General features: G+C 41.1%; 1 protein-coding gene across 4 annotated transcripts in view; it reads right to left on the bottom strand.

Moving 5' to 3' along the window:
* The window catches only part of UVRAG (UV radiation resistance associated), a 100,430-nt gene that overhangs the window by 74,470 nt on the left and 3,541 nt on the right, over window positions 1-22,419 (bottom strand). For 2 of the 4 annotated variants that reach the window (XM_080376213.1, XM_080376215.1), the window contains exons 2-5: window positions 9,220-9,337; window positions 7,777-7,811; window positions 5,274-5,435; window positions 2,779-2,853 (exon numbers count right to left, since the gene is read on the bottom strand). In XM_080376213.1, the coding sequence (XP_080232339.1) occupies window positions 2,779-2,853; window positions 5,274-5,435; window positions 7,777-7,811; window positions 9,220-9,337 (390 nt within the window). Of the gene's footprint in view, window positions 1-2,778; window positions 2,854-5,273; window positions 5,436-7,776; window positions 7,812-9,219; window positions 9,338-16,431; window positions 16,496-18,995; window positions 19,016-22,419 lie in introns of those variants that run through there. The other 2 variants (XM_080376214.1, XM_080376212.1) reach the window with 2 other exon arrangements.

The following is a 22,419-nucleotide window of genomic DNA, read 5'->3' as shown; positions in this document are numbered from 1 at the left end:
ACCTGACACCAGAAATCACAGCATGGTTTGGGTTGGAAGGGACCTTCAAGACCAGCCAGTCCCACCCCCTGCCAGGGGCAGGGCCCCCTCCCCCCAGCCCAGGCTGCTCCCAGCCCCGTCCAGCCTGGCCTTGAGCCCTGCCAGGGATGGGGCACCCACAGCTGCTCTGGGCAGCCTCGCCACCCTCAGGGTGAAGAGGTTTCTTACCTGTATCTAGTCTAAATCCCCTCTCTTTCAGTTTAAAGTCTTTCTCCCTTGTCCTATCACTACAGGCCCTTGTAAAAAGCACCTTACTACAGGTTTCAGGTGGTGTTTCATGAGTAATCATAGCATTGTTTAGGTTGGAAAAGACCTTTAAGATCATTAAGTCCAACAGTTAACCCAGCACTGCCAAGTCCACCACTAAACCACATCCCAGCCACGTCCCCAAGCACCACATCCACACGTCTTTTAAATACCTCCAGGGACGGGGACTCCACAACATCCCTGGGCAGCCTGTTCCAGTGTTTGACAGCCCTTTCACGGAAGAAATTTTTCCCAATATCCAACCTAAACCTCTCCTGGTGCAACTTGAGCCTGTTTCCTCTCGTCCCATCACTGGTTCCTTGGGAGAAGAGACTGACCCCACCTCACTACAACCCCCTGCCAGGCAGCTGTAGGGAGCCAGAAGGGCCCCCCTGAGCCCCCTGTTCTCCGGACTGAGCCCCCCCAGCTCCCCCAGCCCCTTCCCCAGCCCCTGCCCGGCTCTGGACACGCTCCAGCCCCTCCGGGTCTGTCTGGGGGTGAGGGGCCCAACGCTGAGCCCAGGGCCCGAGGGGCGGCCGCACCAGGGCCCAGCACAGGGGGACGGGCACTGCCTGGCCCTGCTGGCCACGCTGCTGCTGACACCGGCCAGGGCGCTGCTGGCCGCCGTGGCCACCTGGGCACACGGGGGGCTCATGCCCAGCCGGCTGCCGACCAGCCCCCCCAGGCCCTTCCCCGCCGGGCAGTTCCCAGCCCCCTGCCTCCAGCCCGCAGCGCTGTGGGGGGCTGGTGTGACCCACGGGCAGGGCCCGGCACTCAGCCCCGTTGGGCCTCATACAACTGGCCTCGGCCCCTCGGCCCGGCCTGCCCAGACCCCCTGCAGAGCCCCCTGCCCCCCAGCAGGTCACACTGCCCCCAGCTCGTGTCCTCTGCAAACCGACTGCGGGTGCGCTCCAGCCCCTCGGCCAGGTCATTGGTACAATATTAAAGAGGACTGGCCCCAGCACTGATCCCGGGGGAACACCACTAATATAGAGTATAACCAAAGTGGGGCTGTATAATATTTAGCATATCCAGCACTGACATGAAAATTATAAGGGAAGACCAAAAGCAGAAATACCCCTTCAGGTGCATACAGCTTCTGAAGGTCACAGGAACAGTGTGCTTGTGCCAACTAGCTTGGCTTGAGCGGCAGACAAGGCACTTAAAAGCAGGACGTATGTGCTATAAAAGAAGAGATTTAGCTCAAAGAACTAACAAAGAAAGCGATCAGAAACTACAGAGAATGGTGACAACATACATTTCTAACTCTTGAAGCCAGAAAGAACTGAATAAATTATAGGCAAAGAAAAAGGAGATTATTTGTGCTCTATGTAGGCTGTGACTGTATTTGCAACTTAGCTACAGAGCATGTACAAGAACCAAAACCAAGATGTACTTTTAAACCTTCTCAGCTAAGGAGCAAAATCTGACAACCAGGAAAGATGATAGCATTACCATCATTAAACTCAGGTCTAGGTTATTAATACTAAAAAAATTAAAACCTAGAATTGCATCTGCTCCAGGAACACTGAGTTAATAGCACCAGGAAGCAGTGTGAGCTGTGTACCTAACTATCTATAATTTGAAGGATAACCATCAAAACACCAAGCACAGTTTGGAGGCTTGCACAAAGCCAACAAGTTCTGCATACACGGCCACCTTGTCCCTTGCTCCACTCTCCCAACATATGAATGGTCACCCATGTTGTTGACTAAAAGCCACTGCTTCCATTCAAATCCCCACAAGACTGGGCTTGCTGAAACTGCAGCTGTGTGTCAAGGAGTCATGTTTTTTCTGGCCAGGGACTCCTTATATGACTTATCTATACCGCAGTACTGCCACCAGCGATTTGGTATTTTAAAAAAAAACAATCAACAAACAAAAACAACAAAAACCTGTCAGCTGTGCTATTTACAATAGATAAGTTTACTTTTCATCATTGATGTAGTAATCAGCATTGCCATATAATTTGGCTGCAGTCACAATATTGGTCGGACAAGCGTAAATACTGCAGCAGAGCCTTTGGGGAACAAACAAACAAACACGGGGTGAAGCAGTTGCAACACTGAGCAAATAAATTACTTCTTTTAAGAGCTACAACTTCCAGTTTTAAGATTGACAACCCAAACTTGATGTGCTTTTATATTTGCTGTGAAAATTAGTCTTAACAGCCACACTATTTCAAAGTGTTCTACATTTGAATGAAATGTCTGCCTTGAAGAAGGCAAGTCAAGGCTTCATTTCAGTAACCAGAGATTTTTTTTTGGACTTAAAATGCTACACTAAGCCCACCCAAAACAGCTAAGATGTCCATGCATCAGAGGCGAGATATCAGATAAGACAGGTTCTTATCTGTCATGTAAAACTGTATTTCTTCTCAAAGCAAAGCATTTTAGTGTTCTGAACATCCAAGCGTGACAATCAAGTTTACAAGTTGAATTTTCAGCTTGTCATCAGTACTAACAAGCCAGAACAAATATGGGATACCCTCACCTTCTGTTCAAATGAAGCTCCATAATAACCATCATTGAGACCAAAAATAATCTCATTTGGGTTTCTTGCATGTATCTGTAAGAAGAGAAGGAAAGAAATCATTTCACAGTCAGCTTGTTATGGCTTAACACATCAAACAAGCCTAAAATGTCTGAGAGCCAAAAGCAGATTTTCAGTACCTGTAATACTAGAAGTACATGAAAACTAAGAAAACTTAATTTAATCATACAAAATGTATTTGCTTCACAGCATTAATAAAAGTCACTGAGTATGTTCAGCCATTCTACCTTGAAATCAAAAGCACTGGCCCAAGCATCTTTCCTGTTGCTACATTTCCAGCTGACAAAAATACCTAAGATTAGGAAATTAATCAGAGGTAAGTCTTGAGTAATTTGCTTTCACTTGATCTTACCTAAAACTATACTCAAAATTAGGCTTCTGTGGTCAAAGCAGACAGAAAAGTAGCGTTCAGTATTGCAGTTAATATCCTGTTATTAACATAAATAACATTCATAAAAGCATAGCATCACAGAATGATTTGGGTTGGAAGGGACCTTAAGGATCACCTCATTCCACTCCTGGCCAGGGGCAGGGCCCCCTCCCCCCAGCCCAGGCTGCTCCCAGCCCCGTCCAGCCTGGCCTTGAGCCCTGCCAGGGATGGGGCACCCACAGCTGCTCTGGGCAGCCTGGGCCAGCGCCTCGCCGCCCTCACGGGGAAGGGTTTCTTCCTCACGTCCAACCGAAATCTCCCCTCTCTCAGCTTCAAGCCATTCCCCCCTGTCTCACCGCTCCCTGCCCTTGCCCAAAGCCCCTCCCCAGCTTTCCTGTCGGCCCCTCCAGGCACTGGGAGCTGCTCTAAGGTCTCCCCGGAGCCTTCTCCTCCCCAGGCTGCACAGCCCCAGCTCTCCCAGCCTGTCCCCACAGCAGAGGGGCTCCAGCCCTCTGACCAGCTCCATGGCCTCCTCTGGACTTGCTCCAACCCACCCCCAACCATGTGTCCTGTGCTGGCGACCCCAGAGCTGGATGCAGCACTGCAGGTGGCATGTCAGCAGAGCAGAGAGGCAGAATCAATCATCCCCCTGGACCTGCTGGCCACGCTGCTGAGGATGCAGCCCAGGGTACAATTGGCTTTCTGGGCTGCGAGTGCACACTGATGGGTCATGTTGTGGCTCTTGTCAAAGAACACCCCCAAGTCCTTCTCCTCAGGGCTGCTCTCAATCTATTCTCTGCCCAGAAATAATCTGAAACATTATTTCAAATAAAATCATGCACTAGAGGAAAATCTTGAGGGAGCCATTTCTTCTGTCCAGTCAAATGGAAAAAAAAAAAAAAAAAAAGCTACACTGTGAGACGTACCGGGTATGACAGCGATGAAGTTAATTTTCTTCATAGCAGTCCGTATGGTGCTGTGTTTTAGAACAGTGACTATGATACTGTTGGTAACACACCAGTGTTTCAGCTACTGCTGAACAGTGCTTGCAGTGTCAAGACCTCCTCCTCTGTTTCTCACTCTGCCCCCACATCGAGTCACCTGGGGGTATGCAAAAGCTTGGGAGGGGACACAGCTGGGAAAGCTGACCTGAACTGACTGAAGGGATATTCCATACCATATAACATCATGCTTAGTAGAAAACGGGAGTCACTCTTTGCAAGGGTTTTGCTTTCAGTTATTAAACTGTCTTTATCTCAACCCACACGTTTTTCCACACCTTCGCTTTTCTGACTCTCAACCAGCCCACCAGTGCAGCGGGTGCTGGCCAAGATCAATGCACCATGTGAAGCTAGAGGAGTCATTCCCTACAAAGCTTTCTTCCTTTCCAGGCTTTCAAAGATCCCAATTAAAAAAAAAAAAAAATTAAAGTGAGAAATAAACTGATCTATTCCAAATCAGTTCTATCAATTAATCAATCAAAAAGTGCACATTGCAATTAGGCCAACCTATTTTATTCAAAAATGCACCATATTTTTCGGTGGGTTTATTATTTATTTGATATGGGTTTCTTTTTGAGCCACTTCTACTGTAAGCTCCACAATAAAGAAAACACCTAATTTCTCACCTCTTTCAAAAGGCTGCCAGCAAGAGACAAATTGCAGAATAAAACAGATCTTATACAATAAAATCTGTGGACTGAAGCGCTCTAATAGCATGTCATTACCATGAGAATGGACTAAAACCGTAATATACACAATCATTATGATCTATGTTCATTTAATTTTATGTCTAATCATATCGCTATTTCCTTGAATAGAGGCATTGCAATTTAAAGCACCAAGTGCTAGCAGTAGCACTTGAGAGGCTCAGTCAGCAACAGTAGCTTAAAGTAGTCAGCCAGTTAAGATTTAAAGCTCTGAGGTAAGCTAACAAATCTCTGCAACCAGACTTTAAAATATGCCCCTCAAATGCATTCATTGCCTTTCTTAGCATTCGATATATTTGTTCATAAGATGTTTTAATGCCTTACATAACAAGTTGAGAAACACTGTTTCCACATTACCTGCTGGCCCAAGTACTTCAACCCATCTAGATTGACCTTCCATTCAATCAAAAGCTGAAAGTGCTCCTTCTTGCCACCCCAGATCCTCACAACAAAACAAGAGACAGAGGTATCAAGTCGATCAGGCATTATTCCAAAGTCCAGACTCCTCCATGTCGGATTCTGTAGGTATTGAAAGAGGGATAAGAACTCCTCAAAGAAGCTGAAAGTAGTCCTATAATTGACAGTTCAGAAAGCAGTAAAGTCCATGTAAAAGTTTTAAAAAAACCTTAAGTATAATGAACACCTACCATTTCAAGGTCTACACAGAGCTGAAGCCAACAGGCTCTGCTGCTTCCTTATCCTGTTTTCTAGAGAATTCCTGGGTTAAAAGCTACATGCTGTAAGGTACTTCAGAAACTCAGAGTGGACTCTGCTTCCTTCTAAGATGTTGAAGAATTTACTTCAGAATTCACTAATTCAGTTTAGCCATCAGGAACTTTAAAAGGAGAAGTAACATTCCTTTTCAGGTTTTAATTTAGCTTCTGAACACTAGCGTATGGCTTCTATTGTAAAATTAATTTTACCACATTGATCTACTCCCTAGTAATTAAGCTTGCATAGTTTATTGACATGTTTATTCACATTCTTCTCCTCCTTGACTGTTGCTGATCGCAATCCTCAAATGTTGTCACCAAGAGCTCCTCTTCACTCTAAGAGACCCAACTTGTACCTCAAGCTTTACAGAATCAGCATACATTTAAGCTGAACTACAAACATCTATTCCAGTTGAACTCAGATTTGCAAACACCAGGCATTCCAAGAACTTGCACTCACCTCTGACAACATTTAAATTAAAGATTTATGGAAACTGTTACAATTGGCCCAAGCTGCAATCCAACAAAGTCAATTTAACGCTGCTAGTGCTACAGACCAGATACCAACTTTAGGACTTCCACAGGCCATAAATCACAGGGTGCCCAAATGCTGAAGTGGGAAAGCGCTTCATATATATATATCCATCTCCCTCCTCCACTGCACACAGAAATGGTAGCTCCTCCAAAAAAAAAGGCTGCAACCCACTATTCCACGAAAGAACAAGCTCTTCCTTCCAGTGCTTAAGCAGCTTGGAACAGGCCAAGCATCTCTGAAGTGGTGTTAGGCAATTTAGAATAAGATGCCTCTGAAAAGAAGGGAGTGGCAGAGCTACCCAGTATTACAGAAGGAATGCATTAATCAAAATTTCCTAATGAGAAAGGAAATTTGGTAGCTATTCAGGCACATGAATACCAGCTCATTAAAATACCCATAAATGATGTACAGAATTTGCTCAAGATGTCTTTTATTTGAATTTTTGTCATTCCATCTCATGTTCCCTTTGGTTAAGTTCCCTTTTTGTTATTCCTTTTCCTTATTTAGAATAGGAAGAACTCAAAATCATGAAGTCTCAAGGAACTTGTCTCTTGAACAAGACAACAATCATGAGGATGCAGACAGCTTTTCCTCCATTCAGGAGGTTTTCAAAGCACTTACAGCCCAGTGTGCTATAAATGGTGCAGTTCTACCTTGTTAACACAGACATTAAAGTCTGTTCAAGATGTTTTCAAATTCCCTCGCTCAATATTTGCAACATCCTGATCCCACAAAGAGACCTACCCCTTCTCAGCTGTAATAAACTGTTCAGTTCTGGTCCCTTTACTGATCTGAACTGGAAAATTTAGAAACTCCGTTTTCAAATTTCAGTTTCTTAAAGCCATCAGCTCCTCAAAGATTATACAAGTCTACATATGCAGGTACATGTTCCTTACTGCTCACTTATACAACAAAAAATGATGTTCAAAGAAATCAGTGGTATATTCTGCAGCACTGTTTGACTCTCCCCTTATTTGGGGTGTTGCAAGCAGGGCCTCTGCTTCTACACCAAGGTTGCTAAACTGCACAGCATGAGCTTCTAATGAAGCTGAACACCCAAAGTGATATACAAGTGCTCCTTGAATAAGCAATTTGCAGACACTGAAGTAAAAAGCAGCTGTTTCTGTTCCTAGCACCAGCAAGAACAGCAAAAAAATACACCCCGTGAACTGTAAATAAACCTGAGTTACGATGCCTACAATTCTCAGATGCTGAAAGAAGTTAAACCAGTAAAAATCTAGCTAACATTACTTTGCCTACTTAGTGTTCTCAATATTTAAAATGGAAATTTATTGTAAGGCTTAACCTGAGCGCTGAATAGTTTTCACAAGAAAAAGCCCTACCCTTGGAGTGTTTAGCCCTATCTACAGAAGTACCAACAGACCACTGCTCCACAGCTGTTAAAATGAACATGCATTTTTACTATTCAGTAACTCGCTATTACAACCCTTGTGAAAAGAACATGAAAAGGAGAACAATATCATGAAGCTCCTAGCACAACTGAAGAGTGGAAATACACATTTAAGAGTTACAGTATTAAGCAGAGAAATTAAAATACTGCCATAAATACACAATTTTTAAAAGAAAGTTTTTCCATAATAAAGTTACTTACCAGAGAATTCTTGATCACCTCACTCTTATAAAATTCTAAAGAAAAAATGAGTAAAAAACACCTTTAGATTAACTTAAATACCAATACAAATCTGAATATTTGAAATGGGAAAAGCTGAAGTAACACTCATGAAAGACAAATGCTAGTGGGTCTAGTTTATCAGCAACAGATTCATGAGAAAATCAAAAGCATGACTGCATTTTGAAGTCTAAAAGTACTCATTCACACTTAATTATTAGAAGTCATTATTTAAATTTAGCATTTCATCTTTACACCCAAGATAACCCTCAAGATTTACTAAGGCTTTGGTTTTAGGGAAAGAACATGCCCCAGTACTCTACAATATTTATATGACATTTGCGAAGTGACCAGTTTGTCACACAACATCTTCCTGGAGGAGTGCAGCACAGATGAACTAATTGCACTGGTTTCCTGAAGAGCATGGGTGACCTGTTCCAGATGCTTAGAGAGTGAACAGCCAAGTTACCTCAGAGGTGCCAAGTACCCTGTATTTAAATGGAACCAAGCAACTGCTGACACACAGAGCTTAGCTCTCCCAGCCAACATAAGAGCTTCAAGTCTTTAAGGAGACAGCTCTGGAGGCTGGAATACAGATTTTATACAATATCCTTCAGTTCACTAGAGGCCAAGAATAAAGCTTCTATGGAATGCAGAACAGTCCCTTACATGAACTACTCTATAAACGGTGATCGGTTACAGGTTCAACAAACCACCACAAGAAAGCCCAGGGAGCAAGCTCAAGTTATGTATTCTTGTCCTTCTAAAACAGCGACCTTGGAAAAAAGCAAGGTTCAACTAGCTAAAAATAAAAATTATGACAAAAGCAAAATTTGCTTGCAAAGCTCCGTCAATCATATCAAAAGGAGTATAAAAATGTATTTTTAATAACATGCCTCTACAACGAAGAGCTATACATAGCAGTGGAAAGCAAAATGTTAAAGAGAAATGAGATCTAACACTCAACAGCCGAACAGATGCCTGGATGCTTCATGTCATTGGCTGACTATTCTATTTTTGAAAACTTTGGTAATAGTAAGTGCTGGTTTATGCTCCATAAAATAACTGGTACACAAAGAGTGGAACACACTCCCCCACAAAAAGCAACTAAGGCTCCAAAAGCTTTAACTTTTTGTGCTCTTGGAAGTTCACGAGTTTCTTAAATTATCAGTGGGGGGAGAGGATACCAATGACAAAAATAGGCTGACTTAAGAGACTACCAAATCTGTCATCTGTTTTGCTTCCTTGGCTGCTAACACTCAAAGCTCTTATGAAGTTCATGAAACTAAAGAGCTCTTCGTCAGTGTTAGTACATGTGATACAAATAACGGCAGCAGGTTGTCAAGGCAAAAAAAGGCCAGAGAATTCATATCATAAGAATTCAAAGATTAACTAGTAAAAAAGTTGATAGCAAGCCTGGTTTACCTTTGTATATCTTGGCGTTATCACACAAGTGAAGAGTGAAGTACGTATCCAAGAGGCGGTAGCCATTCTTATTGATAATGTTACGTGCAGCAATATTCCGAAGATGACGAAGTCGGCGCTAAAAATAAGAAAAAAGCCCTAAATAGTTAAAGAACTTTCTTAGACTGAAACCAATTCAAAACAATTTTTTATTTTTTTTTAGTCAAAGCATTTTAATGATTTCTAAAGTACCTTTGTCAAAAAAATCCCAATAAACACTTATTAGGGAAAAAAATTTCTTTGGCAGAAAGCCAATCTAAACAATAAGCGTTCAGCAAAGCCATAGGAAACTGAATGCACAAGCCACAACTAGCACCTATGAGTTCAGATTAAGCAACAGATACACAAGACAAGCTATTCTTACTTGTGTCCTATATGTAATTTTTATTCCACATGTCTAAAGTACACTGAACTATTCAAAGCTGTTTCAAGCAAATATGTGACACAGCATCAAACAGCTGCAGTATCACCCAGGTGTTCTTCATCACCACACTGGAAACATTTTCTAGCCAAAGCTATTTTCAACAAGCACTAGCGAACAAAGAACTCCAACATAAACTACCACTGAATCCAGAGCCATAAGTAACTGGCTGAAGAAAGCTTCCTGAATTCACAGTAAACCTGGAAACTGCTCTAACAACCTTAAATAAAATACGTCAGAAAGACATATCCAGATTTTCAGGGAAAATTCAGGGCACAGTTGAATTTTTAATGTCTGTCAGCTACCATCTGCTTGGATAACTCAGTCCTTTCCTCTTGGATTGAACATGCTATAATATGTCACTAAAATCTTCAGTTTAAGTGATTTCATCCAACTCCAATATTATGTTAGTTTGCTACAATACTGTATCTTGAATGAAAATCATCACATTGAATCAATTTATCTCTCTCCTCACCTCTCTCCAAGTGCCAAACAGCTTTAATAGCTGTGGCTACAATCCTCAACTTCAAAGCATACTACACCCTCCATCTTTGATGAATATCTAACATTAACTTACTGTTAAATTTAACTAGTTAACAAAGTAATTTCATAGGACTTTCCAGTCACTCTTAAGTCATCGCTTAGCTGTGGTTCTTATTTTAGCTTTGAAAACTCATGCGTGCTTGAAACAGACTACCATGAACTTGGCACTCAGCATACTGCCACTTCAAATATATAAAGTTCTCACCAAATCCTTCAGTATCACGTTCCCCTGGTCAATCCCCTCAACCTACCAGTGTCTCACCGATCCACCATAAGTATGTTAACAAATGCCTCCCCATCCTTTTTGGATCACCACATACAACCTACAGGCCTCAAACAACTAGTTTCATGCATTCTTTTACCGCAGAGTTCATTTTACAGCATACTACTTTCTCCCAAAAGCTTGTTAATTTTTAAGTCTGGGTCCACCTTAAGAAACACTTTTGCATTGACTAACAGGAGAGTTAAAATACATTTAAAACCAAGAAACAACTTTTCTGTTTGCAGCTTGTCCTAAAAGCTTTTAACAGGACTTGAAAGGCCATCACCTGTTTTGGAATCACAGTATGACACTCTACATTACTTAATATCATTTAAGTGATGTATTACTTTTCCTTCCTGGAAAGCTATAGAACGTTGCATTTCTGTGTTCACATGACAGACTCAAAACCACCAGTAGATTCATTCCTGCAAAGTCTACTTATGAATTAGACTAAAAACAGAGCCTGAAATGGGATGTCCAGATATGTCTAGTATATATATGCAATACAAAACAATTTAAAAAAACACAAAAAACTTCCTAAGCTGCATAACTGCAGAACTACGTGGCCTTACTTTATTAGAAATTGGCATCAGGAATGTCAACAGAAAAATTTAAGCCACACTTAAACCCAAAACTAAAACTATATATACCTTGTATATTATTTCAAATCTAACAAAGCTCTTCAGTTTTGCTGGCCATTTTTATGAGCAACTTAAAACACTCATTAAGAAAGGTCTTTGAACATACATTGCACTCCCTATAAAAATGATTCAAACATTTTATCTGCCATCTCTCTCCTTTAATTAACTTCAGTAGCATACAAATAAATTATTTATCATGATCATTCCCCCCTTCATTTTTTATTTCTTTCTTTTTAAATGCCTTATAACCTAAGAAGAATAGCTCACATAGCATCTAACAAAGAAGGCAACATTCTACAGGTCTTTTTAGGATCACCAATTAATTGCATGCCTGGTTTAAGTAGTATGTTACAATGAAGTAGCCCTCAAGCAAAGCCACACAAGTTTTTCATCTTTTACTATGGGCAGCGAGGTTTGGAAAAAGCTGTAGTGTCGCAACCTACAGCTGCAGCTCTGGACAAGAGCAGAGTCCTTATCTCCATGGTTTGTGATTTCTTTGCACCCTTCCAAATTTGGAATTTATCCTATAATCTAAAGTCTCAATTGTCCCAAACCAGTTGGAGGAGGAACAACAAAGCTGGAGCTGTGAGGCCACACCACAGTTCAGAACTCAACATGCAACAGCTAATGAATGTCTACTTAAATCTCCAACTTAGTCATCACTCTCCCCCTCCCTTCTGTCTGATTACTTGTCCATTTAGCCTAGCTGATAGGGAGCAAGTTTCCAATTACATGGACAATTTTTGTGTTCACATTCTTCAGTATGAGGTCATGATGACAGAGGGGCTTGGATCCTGAAAATAAACCTTCCATTTTGCCCACTACATTGTGACTGAAGATATATTGCATTATTCAGATTTCCTCAGAACTCTACAAGAGGCAGCAGAGATAATTACCCTCTCCTGAGCAAAGATAATCAGCTTTAGCCAGGAGACCATCAGCTACAAAGACATAGCCAGATGACAATTCAAATAGGCTCTAAAATTCTTCATCAACTTGCAGCTGTTCTGTGAAAAACAGTGCATATTATTTTGAGGGAATTCTCAAATCTGTTAAGTGGTACCTCTTATGTGTTTCATATAATTTTTGCTCAAGATGTTAGAACACACAAAACAAAAACCCTACTGTGTTGTAGTTCAGCTATCACTGGCATCAGTCAAATGGCCCTGCTGCTAACCCACACCACTTATTCGAGCTGCTGCATCACCCTCCTCATCTGCACCACCCTCAATAAGCACTTGTGCAGCTGCTCAGTGTATCACACCAGGGAGCTGAGCTGGATGAAAACGAACCACCTCTCTCTTTCACTGGGTTAGTTTCACCAGATCAGTTCCTCAATAAGGTTCACGATGTGACTGTACAAGCAGCTGTGCTGAGGAGACAGAGCAGCAACCAGCAGCCAAAGGCAGACAGGACTGCTTAAATAAAATCACCAGCCTAAAATATGTGCAGAGCTATATACAGCCTGGCACTTTTACAAGCAAAGTAAGAAGTGGTTCACAATGAGGTATCGGTGCATTTCAAATTGCAAAAGCAACTCTGCACAGAGAAAGGAACCATTACACTTCACACTGAACACAGTAGCTGCAAACAATCCAAAGTTCTTTCATTTCCTTTTTCTTTTAGGTGAAATGGGAAAGAGTCATCACTTCTCATTAAACACTAGTTTTAACTATTTGCTCTTTATAGAAAGGTATCAAGAAATCCTCATCACAGGGAAGGAACTCCCACAGATGAGATGCTCTGTAACCAGAAGAACCATTCCAAAAAGCCTAGTTTAAAAAAAAAAATCAAAATACAAGTGCCAAAAAACATAAGTGCTTTGGCAACCTCATGAGTCACATAAATTAAAAAAGGCCAGCTGTGTTTGCAAGCTGATAGTGCAGGATTTGCCTTCATAAAGATAGATAAGCAAAATATACAGATGAGTATAGATAATTTTCAATGCTATCTCCTCAGTTGACAGTATCAGCAACACAGTCCTGAAGATCTCAGACACTACACCAGGCATCTTAATAAGACAGCCTGCTGAAAAAAAAAAAAAGAAAAGCTATTTTTCAGCTGAGCACTGATTTAAGTTAGCTCTGACAAGCACAACTGATACCATTAAAAAGGATATTTAACTTTTCCAACCGCTCTGAATTTAGTGCACACAGCCTGAACGATGGCATGCCTGGACCACTGCTTAGCAGAGTAGTGGAGCAGGTTTAACGACTTTCTCGGGGGAGGGGGGGGTGGTGACACAGAAGTTATGTTGATTACCACAATTGTCCTAGTCCTTTGCAAATCCCAAGAAAGTCAATGAGGCAGTGAAATTACATGGTAGGCCTTGTTATCATTTTATTTAATTGCCAGTCTAAGTTTCAACTCAGTAAAAGCAATTCCTATATAGCAACCCTATGCTGACCTACACAAAAGAAATTAGTGCTTCCTTCTACCCTGAAAATAAATGACTACAAAACAAGAGAAGAGATCCACTAATTGTCCCTTAGAAGAAATCCTGAGTAGTAGCTTATATTTTAACAACACTGCTGGAGGTAAAGATGTCACAGGTTATAAGCATACAGCTATCCCCATGATATATAGAAAAGACGATCATGATCTCTTTACAAGATATCAGAAGAGCAGAGCCTGCCATCAGGTTTCATCCCTCATGCCTGCATAGCCACAAAACCAGCTTCCCGGAATTCAACAGCAGCATCTTGACAAGAGCTGCTACGGAGTGCTGTGAGGCCATCCATGCTCAGTTTCTCTCAAAAGTCAGGGGTCGTCTTATTACTTAAGAAAATCACTCAGTTATCATTCTGAAGAACTATTATCAGTTGTTTAATGTATTTAGTGTTCCCATTCAATGACTTTCTGGGAACCTCTCCAGATCTACTGCTGGCCATAAACAAGTCAGACCGCCACAGAATAAAGTATTTTGATCAACAACCTTGTTAATACTTTGCTTTTTCATCAGATGATCTCAGAACTCTATAAATCTACCAAGTCTTCTGAGGTTTAAAGGACTGAAACTGCCCGGTCCCTTCATGCTTTAGTTCCCTCAACACTAAGATACTGTAATCTTTCACTACCTCTGCCTAAAATACCACTTTTTCCATCTAGACACTTGTTCCCATCCTGCACAATGCTTTCTTGTGCATTTGCACACTCTCAGGATGAGTGTCACAGAATTTAGCCAAGGTCAAGCTGGCAAAAAAGATGTTACTTTGAAACTTGTCTAAGTTCCTCCAATTCAGCTCCCTACAGCTACACAGATGTGCCCAGCACAAAAGCAGGTTGGAGCAGGCAGACTTTCTTTAACGCTGCAGTTTCTTGATGGCTTACACTGATCCAGACAACACTCTCTGCTTCCCTCCAGGCCTCAGAAACTGAAGTGACAAAGCTATTCACTGTTTGTTTGGGTTTTTGTTGGGCTTGGTGGGGCTTTTGGGTTTTTTTGTGGTCTAACAATCTGGTCCCATTAATAAAAATCACTGCAAAGATTGGGGGGGGGGGGGGCGCGGGGAAGAAAAGGTTTTAAGTCAAAACAAGACAGAAGAGTGTGCGGTTGTTAACATAAGGTCTGGATTGTTGATGGAACCACAAGAACAGCGACTACCTACAACAGCCTAAAGTATTCGTGGAATTTCACAATTATGTGTTCAAGGTCACATAATGGGTGGCAAAAACAAGCACAGAGTTCTGACTCCTCTTCCATCTCAACCACTTTATTATTCTCTTACAAGAACATGATGACCTTGGGAAAAAAACTTAACATAAGTATATCCAATCTGGATGAGAACACAGCCAAACACCGTTTTTCTATCTTCACTACTGATCTACCACACTTAGTAGCTCAGGCTCCAAGTATGAATTGTGAAGCTCAGGTCATTAATACAGGCAACAGCTAAGCCTATTCTTTATCACATGGATGGAGCCTATAATTTTTTTAGCAGCCCAGTCAATCTAATGGCTCACTGCTGGGAAAACGGGGAGGTCTGTCTTCTTTTTGTCCCACATCTGCCTCTTCCCACCCTCGCTCCCGGCTGCATGGTCTGCCCTCTTTATCACTGTCCCTTTCAGTAAAGCCATTCACAAATTCTTGCTCCTAGCAGAAACAAGAGCACTTTGACAGATTAGTTTGCAAAAGTGTCAAAAAAGCATCTAAACTTAAGTAAGGCAGGCAGTTTAGTTTCTCCCAGCAACAGCCATCCAAGATGCCATCAAACAGCCCCCTCTGTGAAAGGGTGGTTAGGTTGAAAATTTCTAGATGTTAGTAAAAGAATGACAGTGGGCCTACTGCACCCATAGTCGTGAGCAAGTTTCAGAAATTCTGTTGGAATAGTCTAATTTTTAAACAACTTATTAAATTTGAATACATTTTCCAGAATGAAGTTTAAATTCAATTGACAAGGGAGAAATTTTTATAAATCTGGTGCTGGACTGGAAAAGGCTTTTTTCCCCCCATCCCACCACCTTCATATTCCTGGTGACATCCCATATAACCTGTGTAAAGTGCAAAGCATCAGATGGGTTCAAGAGAGCATTTCTGTTTCAACAAAGAGCAAGGCGGGGGGCGGGGGGGGGGGGGGGGGACACACACACACACACAAAAAAACCCCACGACCTTACTTTTGCCTGAAGTGTAAATACCAGGGTAAAACCAGTGTAAGAAGGCTGGGAAGCCATCTTGCACAAGCAAAGCTGAAATTTACAGAACATACTTTGAAAGCTCAAAGCTGTCAAAAGCAAGTTACCACTCAGGGCTCTCACAGAGGCCCAAATACCTGACAAGCAATCATTTTTTCCTCCAGAAAACACACTGTACAGGACTTTCAACACTGGCTACAATTTCAGGACCATTCTCCTTATTTAGCCTTTAATGGAGCATCCTACCTATCAGATGTTTTTTTAACATGAACACCAAGACATAATCTTCATCTCTGGACACCATCTCTGATTTTCACTGTTGCCCTCCTCCCAGTTGTTTCAAGGGAAGATATTCCATAAATTCTCTTCAGGTCAGGATCAGCTCTGACCTCTGTACAAGCTGGTATGTATTCTGGTTTTACCTAGCTTTCACATGAGTTTCCTAGCTTGCTTGCTTTATGACCCACAGTTGCACTGGAAGATTTTAAGCATAATCCTTCCAAGTATTTTCGCATTAAAGTGCGGTGCAAAGATTAGTTAGCAACACAAATGTTATACAGCAAATCTAATTGCTTCGAACTTAAGAGAACTGATCTTGCAAGGTCAGCTGTTTGGTTCTCTGAATACTTCTCATAATTAAGTCACAAAAAAACCACAGGGCTCTAGCTCACAGCAGTCAGGTTGAGGGTTTTGGGTGTTTTTTTCCTCTTCTTGAAAAGCATAAATGCTCCAGCTCTAAAAAAAACAAACACAAAATCTATCAAAATACAAAATGTATTTAGTCAACACCAGCATTACTTATCCCAGTGCTGTTCTACACCTCATTATTACAACTTCCTACTCCTCAGATTTTCACGAACTACTTGCTTTCACCTATCCATACCAGTTAGAATATTAAGTAGCAATCATGTGATCTGAGTTCCTGGAAGTCAAATGGTAGACAAGAATTCATATTTAATTCAATTTTATATAAAGTTTTCAAGCTGCCTTGTTTTCCAATTCGATAGACTCCACTACCAAAAAAAAAAAAAAAAAAAAAGTACCTCACAGAAGGTTTGGGTCAAGTCTGCTGCAGTACACAAAGCTTTTAATATCAAAGAAACGTACAGTAGGAAGTTTAGATACTATTCAGATGTGTTGTTACTTAAAACCACAGGAAGGACCAGAAAATGCTTGTACTCCAGTTTACACACCTGCTAGGAAGATTTGTAAGTTTTGTAATTAAATAGTTTTCCACAGTTCAGCTCAGAGTTAAGAGAATCACATGCGACTTCAGATCTACTTCAGAAGCAAAGCAGAAGCATTTGATGTGCAATTTTGTAGGACACACCAGAAGGAATTTTTGGAATTATTTTAATGTCCTTCCAGCACACACTTGAAGACAGCAAGGCCCTCAGAGCTACACAACCATCATTAGTTCAGTGCTACTTTCTGGCAATAGTCTTTAAAAAGTTATGCCTGCTATCAATCATACGCAAGGCCAACACCAGTTCAAAGACGCACAGTAGAATTTCACTGTATTTTTTCCTGTGAAGATGCCACAAACACATACAATACTTTCTTCCCTCACATTTCTTAAGATTTGATGCAAGGAAGAGACAAATTGAATCTGTGCCATGTGATTTACCCAGACTAAGTGACCACAAGCAGAGTCCAAACTACTTTCATCAACACAGGCTCAAAGTTATCCCAGATGTACAATTGTGAATTTTAGTTTACAGTTCCTTAAATCAAGGTGCTTCCTTTCCTTTACACTTAGGGGCATCTGAGAGGCTTTTGAAAGGCTCGCCTTAGAAGATTCCTATGAAGCTTTCACTTTAACACATTAAGGCTCAATATAGGTTTCTAATCACCCACACTCCCCCACAACTACTCCTGCTTCTGTACTGCGCTAAGTTTCAACAAGGTCAGTCAGCAAATGGAAGATGTTTTCTAAAAGGCACTGAGCCTTCCCTAATTTGTATAGGGAGAAAGTGAAAGAGGAAGTATAAGGAACACTTCTATACTTGATATGGCCCATGCAGAAGTATTATTATTCTCAAGCTACTTGAACATAAAACAGCCCTTCATTAGCTCAACCCAGAGTTAAAGAATGAAACATGCGAAGTCAACTTTGCATCTAACAAAATGCGTCAATGGCCCAACTTGCTCTTTTAATGCTAATTAAAACAGCAACAGTAGTATCAGAAAATAATTCAGATAATTATGTAATAACTGAAAGAAATTAACCAAGACAGTTACATATTACTCCGAGGTAGCTACATCCTTCTGTCTATCCTCCCTTGCACCCTCTCTTTAGTAGCTACCCCACCAAACTGTTTCCTCACTAAATAACTGAATTTACACTGGGGAGCAACTCAGAACTCAACTTCTACCTTAAATCAATTATGTAAATGGCTGGTAACTTCCACCAGGTGCAAGAAATCTCTTTGTACACCATAACCACATGTGGAAAATCTATACCACATTTTTCCACTCAAAACCATTGAGACAACCAAGACTAAAACTGATATTCAATGCAAGCCCACAGTGTTCACACTCTTCACTAATTTTATGTTTCCTCGTCCTTCCTTCCACATCCAAAATTTGTGCTTATCTCTGCAGAAAGACTGAAAGAGCCTGTTATCTAAATCATGAGGTAAGGACAGGTATAGAAGACACAGGTATTCAGTCTTATGATACAAACAGGATAGCTTTTTCGGTGTAACAGAACATGACTCAAAACACAGAATTTACTTAAATATAAAGTTGGCAGGAAGGGTTCAGAAGCAAAATCTTAAGCCATACCAGGACTTAGGCAAATTAAGTTCTTTTTGTGTACTGTTTCAACTGTTTCTGTGTTTGGTTATGGTCACTACAACATCAAGAGCGACAGATCAAGCAAGCTGGAAAATAAACTGTCAGCACACCCTAAAAAAAAAAAATTTCTCTAAACTGAGGTTAAGAAAATCTTACAAGTACTAACCACTGGGCACACAAAGCTCCTTTTGCTATGTGTTTATATAAGATCCAAACAACAAGGAACTAGATACAGTCTTTCCATCTTTAACAGAGACCTTTAAGAAACAGCAGCTAGAAGTACCATCTTTCCTTATTGATGTTTTCCTCTGAGTTTGTCTAAATAAATATTTACCCATTTAGAAGATGAAAGACCAAAACTCTAACTGCCTCTTTTGACAAAACATGGGAACTATGCCATGGGGTAGAAAATGGAACACTGGGGTGCAAGTCCCACCTCATTAACACTGTGACAGTTCAGAGAAGTCCTTTAAGCCTCTTATCTTGGGCAGGAGAGCATTAGTCCATATTAGCTGAGGGAATGACCTGGGAATACCAATCAAGCAATGAAAAATAAGACTATGCTCAAAAGGAAGGTCCCAAAACTAACCAGGGCCTTATGGAACATCAACAAAATCAAAGCAAAGGCACTTTTAACCTTAACTACTTGATTTTAAGTACACACTACATTGCACAAGCAAACAGCATATGCTGATTAATAACCTGAAGCATATTAATGTTATCATGTTACTGGATGACAAACCAAGGGCAAACCAGTAAGCCTTTCTTCATAAGAAACAAGTTTTTAGTTAACAGCTACCAAGACCTTTCTTTCAATTAAAACCATTCCCTAATCCCCTACAAATCTCCTGAATAAAGCATCGAAACTGATTTACTACAGCTTTCTGACAGAACAATCTCTAACTTATCAACAGATCATTCAGACTGCAAAACACACTTGCATTCTTTAGGAAAAATAGTGCAGTACCCTGCAGACAGAAAAAGTCTATCCCCAGATTAACAGCCAACTATTTCCTCCCAATCATCTCCAACAAACACTAGACATTGATACGGCTGGACATGGACACAGCTGTGTATGATCACTAGGTCAATACTTAAATTTTACCAGAGCAGTGCTTCCCTCCATCCCCACTCAGCATTTAAAGACAGTGCATGTCAAAGAGAAGTGAAAGCAATACTCAAATATGACACTTTCCACCCACTATTCTGATTTCCCCCAGCATATTTAGTAGGAAAGAGGAAGTAAAATACTTAAGACTCATTCTTTGTTTTCATATTACACAGTAGAAGACATATATCACTAGTTATATAAAACTATTTCAAAAACAGATGCTCTTTTCACACTGTTTTAGTTGGAAAACTAGTTCACATGCAGCGCTCAGACCATACAGTAGCGTTCTTCACTTCTCCCACATACAAACACTCTCAAACTCATTTGCCAGCACACTGAATCACCCATTTCCACCATGTAACCCAAGTTGTTGTGTATGAACAGCACACATCTTTAAAGAAAGTAACTATGAAATTTTAGCCTTCTAATTCACCAATATTCTTCCTGTGTTGCTTTACTTCTACTCGCTTCGATCACCTCAAGTATCTAAACATATACCCAAGGTACTGGATTGTCACTTCCAACTGCTGAAAACACAGTTTTATTTACTATTGGAATCCAGAAGTACTTTCAGAAGAAAAAACACCTTCTGTTTTAAAGTTCACCTCACTCCTGACTCCCATTCCTTTGCATCCTGCATTCAAACAGGGTTGCAATGCAAATTTCTGAAGCGCGTACATTATGCTTGTGCAATTACTAAAATCCCAAAAGCTCAGAGACTGTTAGATGTTTAGTATATATCATTTCTTTAAATGCAGCTGATTGTAATGATTTCTTGTACAAGAAATTTTACAGAATGGATAGAGTCTTCACTGCTGCGGTCATCAATGAGACATTTAGGTCTTGTCATCAACTTCTCATTTCTTTACAGGAAGGTTCACAGAATAAGAGCATAAACCTGAAAAGGACATTCACAGTCTTTGAATTCAATACCTTTATTACAGTCAACCAGTTCACAGAAGGTAGACGTTACAGCATAGTTTCATGTTCAAAGTAGATTTAGGGGGATTTTCTTCCTACCAGTAAGGGGTCTGCTCCAGAACTTTGCTTGGCTGAAAGAAGGTTTTCAATTCTTAAATTAGATTTTAGTCTTTAATATCCAAAACAAAGGACCCTTCCCTGCCAAACAGGTTTAGGATGGGGATAACCCATTGTTTGAGCAGTGATGGGATGGGAGAAAACATATCCTGCCCACATGACACTTTCACCCAGCTACTGGAAATGCCAACATGCACTTCATGAAACCAACATACATCTAGTCTGACAAGTCTGTACCGATACTGACTATAAACAAATGTGATGCCCTGCGGTTTGCTGAAGTTCAGAGTGCAAGGAAGCCTCACATGGCTCATCATGGAACCAGTTCAGGGCCTCTGCCCTTAATCTCAGACCTCTGTTTCACACTATGTGAGCTAGACTGCTTCCACAATTGAGCTAGTATGGAAGCCACAAGAGCCACGTTTGCTAAGCATTGCTCTCCAGCTCCTAAAAATCAATCAAACTCCAACTGGTTCTTTATGAATCCCAGTCTGACAGTGAATGGAAACTACAGAGTGTCCTTGGGGAGTTTCACTGTTTGCTCTGTTTTGCCCTGCCCCAAACACCTACTTCTGATGCCTGTGGCTGAAAGCTCATTGCCGCTTCCTTCCACGTAAGAACTTTCACCATCTGACAAAATAGGTCTATGAACTGGAAGATACAGAAGATATTGGGTCACCTGGAATTTGATCTAACACTGTTCACAGCTGTGCACTGTGGCAGTTTACCCCTACCCTTCTTACCACCACATCCATATTCACCAGAGTGTATCCAACTCCCTCATGTGCACCCTTCCACACAATATATCCAAAGTCTTTGAGCAGCTCATCTTGGAGACCCACCTTGGGCATCACTACAGAGGGCAAACCAAAATGTGATTGACTGACACTAAACTGGAACTAAAACTTCTGATGGAAAACACCTGTGTACAGCTCCTAGTGTATCCCCCAGTATCTATAATATCTAGCTCCCCCCACGCCCATTACCCAGGTTATCTCCAGTGAGCAGAAAATTGTTTACATCAAGGTATCACTAATGTGGGTTCAAGAGTTGAACAGTTTTCTGGGGAAAAAATGCACATGATCTGTGGTCCCATTACAGGGCTACCTTATATACAGTCTAAATATCACATACTGTTTTTCCCCTATAATTTGGAAGATCATCTATGGCTTACTTCAGAAGAAAGCTTCTTGCAACTGATCATCAATCAGGCCATTGGAAATTAGCAGCACACGCAGACCAAACATTTTAGCTTACAACTGGCAAGTACTGGTAGCAGAAATACAACGAGCTGATGAGATAGTTTTCTGTGCAGTTGCTGTACAGTCAAACCACTCAGGAACAAGCTGCTGAAATACTTTGCAATCAGCCAAGTCACACAAGTGTTAGGCTGTGACACATATGACTTAGTACTCACCTGCTACACTGGAATCCATGTCCAGTTTTGTTCACTTTTCTTCTGCTCTCTATTTTTATCACAATAAAGCAGCAGGGGGCATTTTTGTCATTTTCTAAAATGGTTCTAGCCATTATTTCTGAGGGATCCTCCTCTGCTCCACCCGAAACCAATAATACCTATAGTTTATTCATGCCATGGCTGGCCATCTAGGCATGAGGGATGCTTCAGTCTACAGACATGGATCTGACTGAATGCCTGAACCACAGACTAACTGGAACTCATCTGTTTAAAAAAAAAGGGTTCTTTTTCTTC

Source organism: Falco punctatus, assembly GCF_963210335.1.
Source record: "Falco punctatus genome assembly, chromosome: 2".
NCBI lineage: Eukaryota > Metazoa > Chordata > Aves > Falconiformes > Falconidae > Falco > Falco punctatus.
Note: the sequence above shows the minus strand (reverse complement) of the source record. Positions and strands in the feature narration are given on the sequence as shown.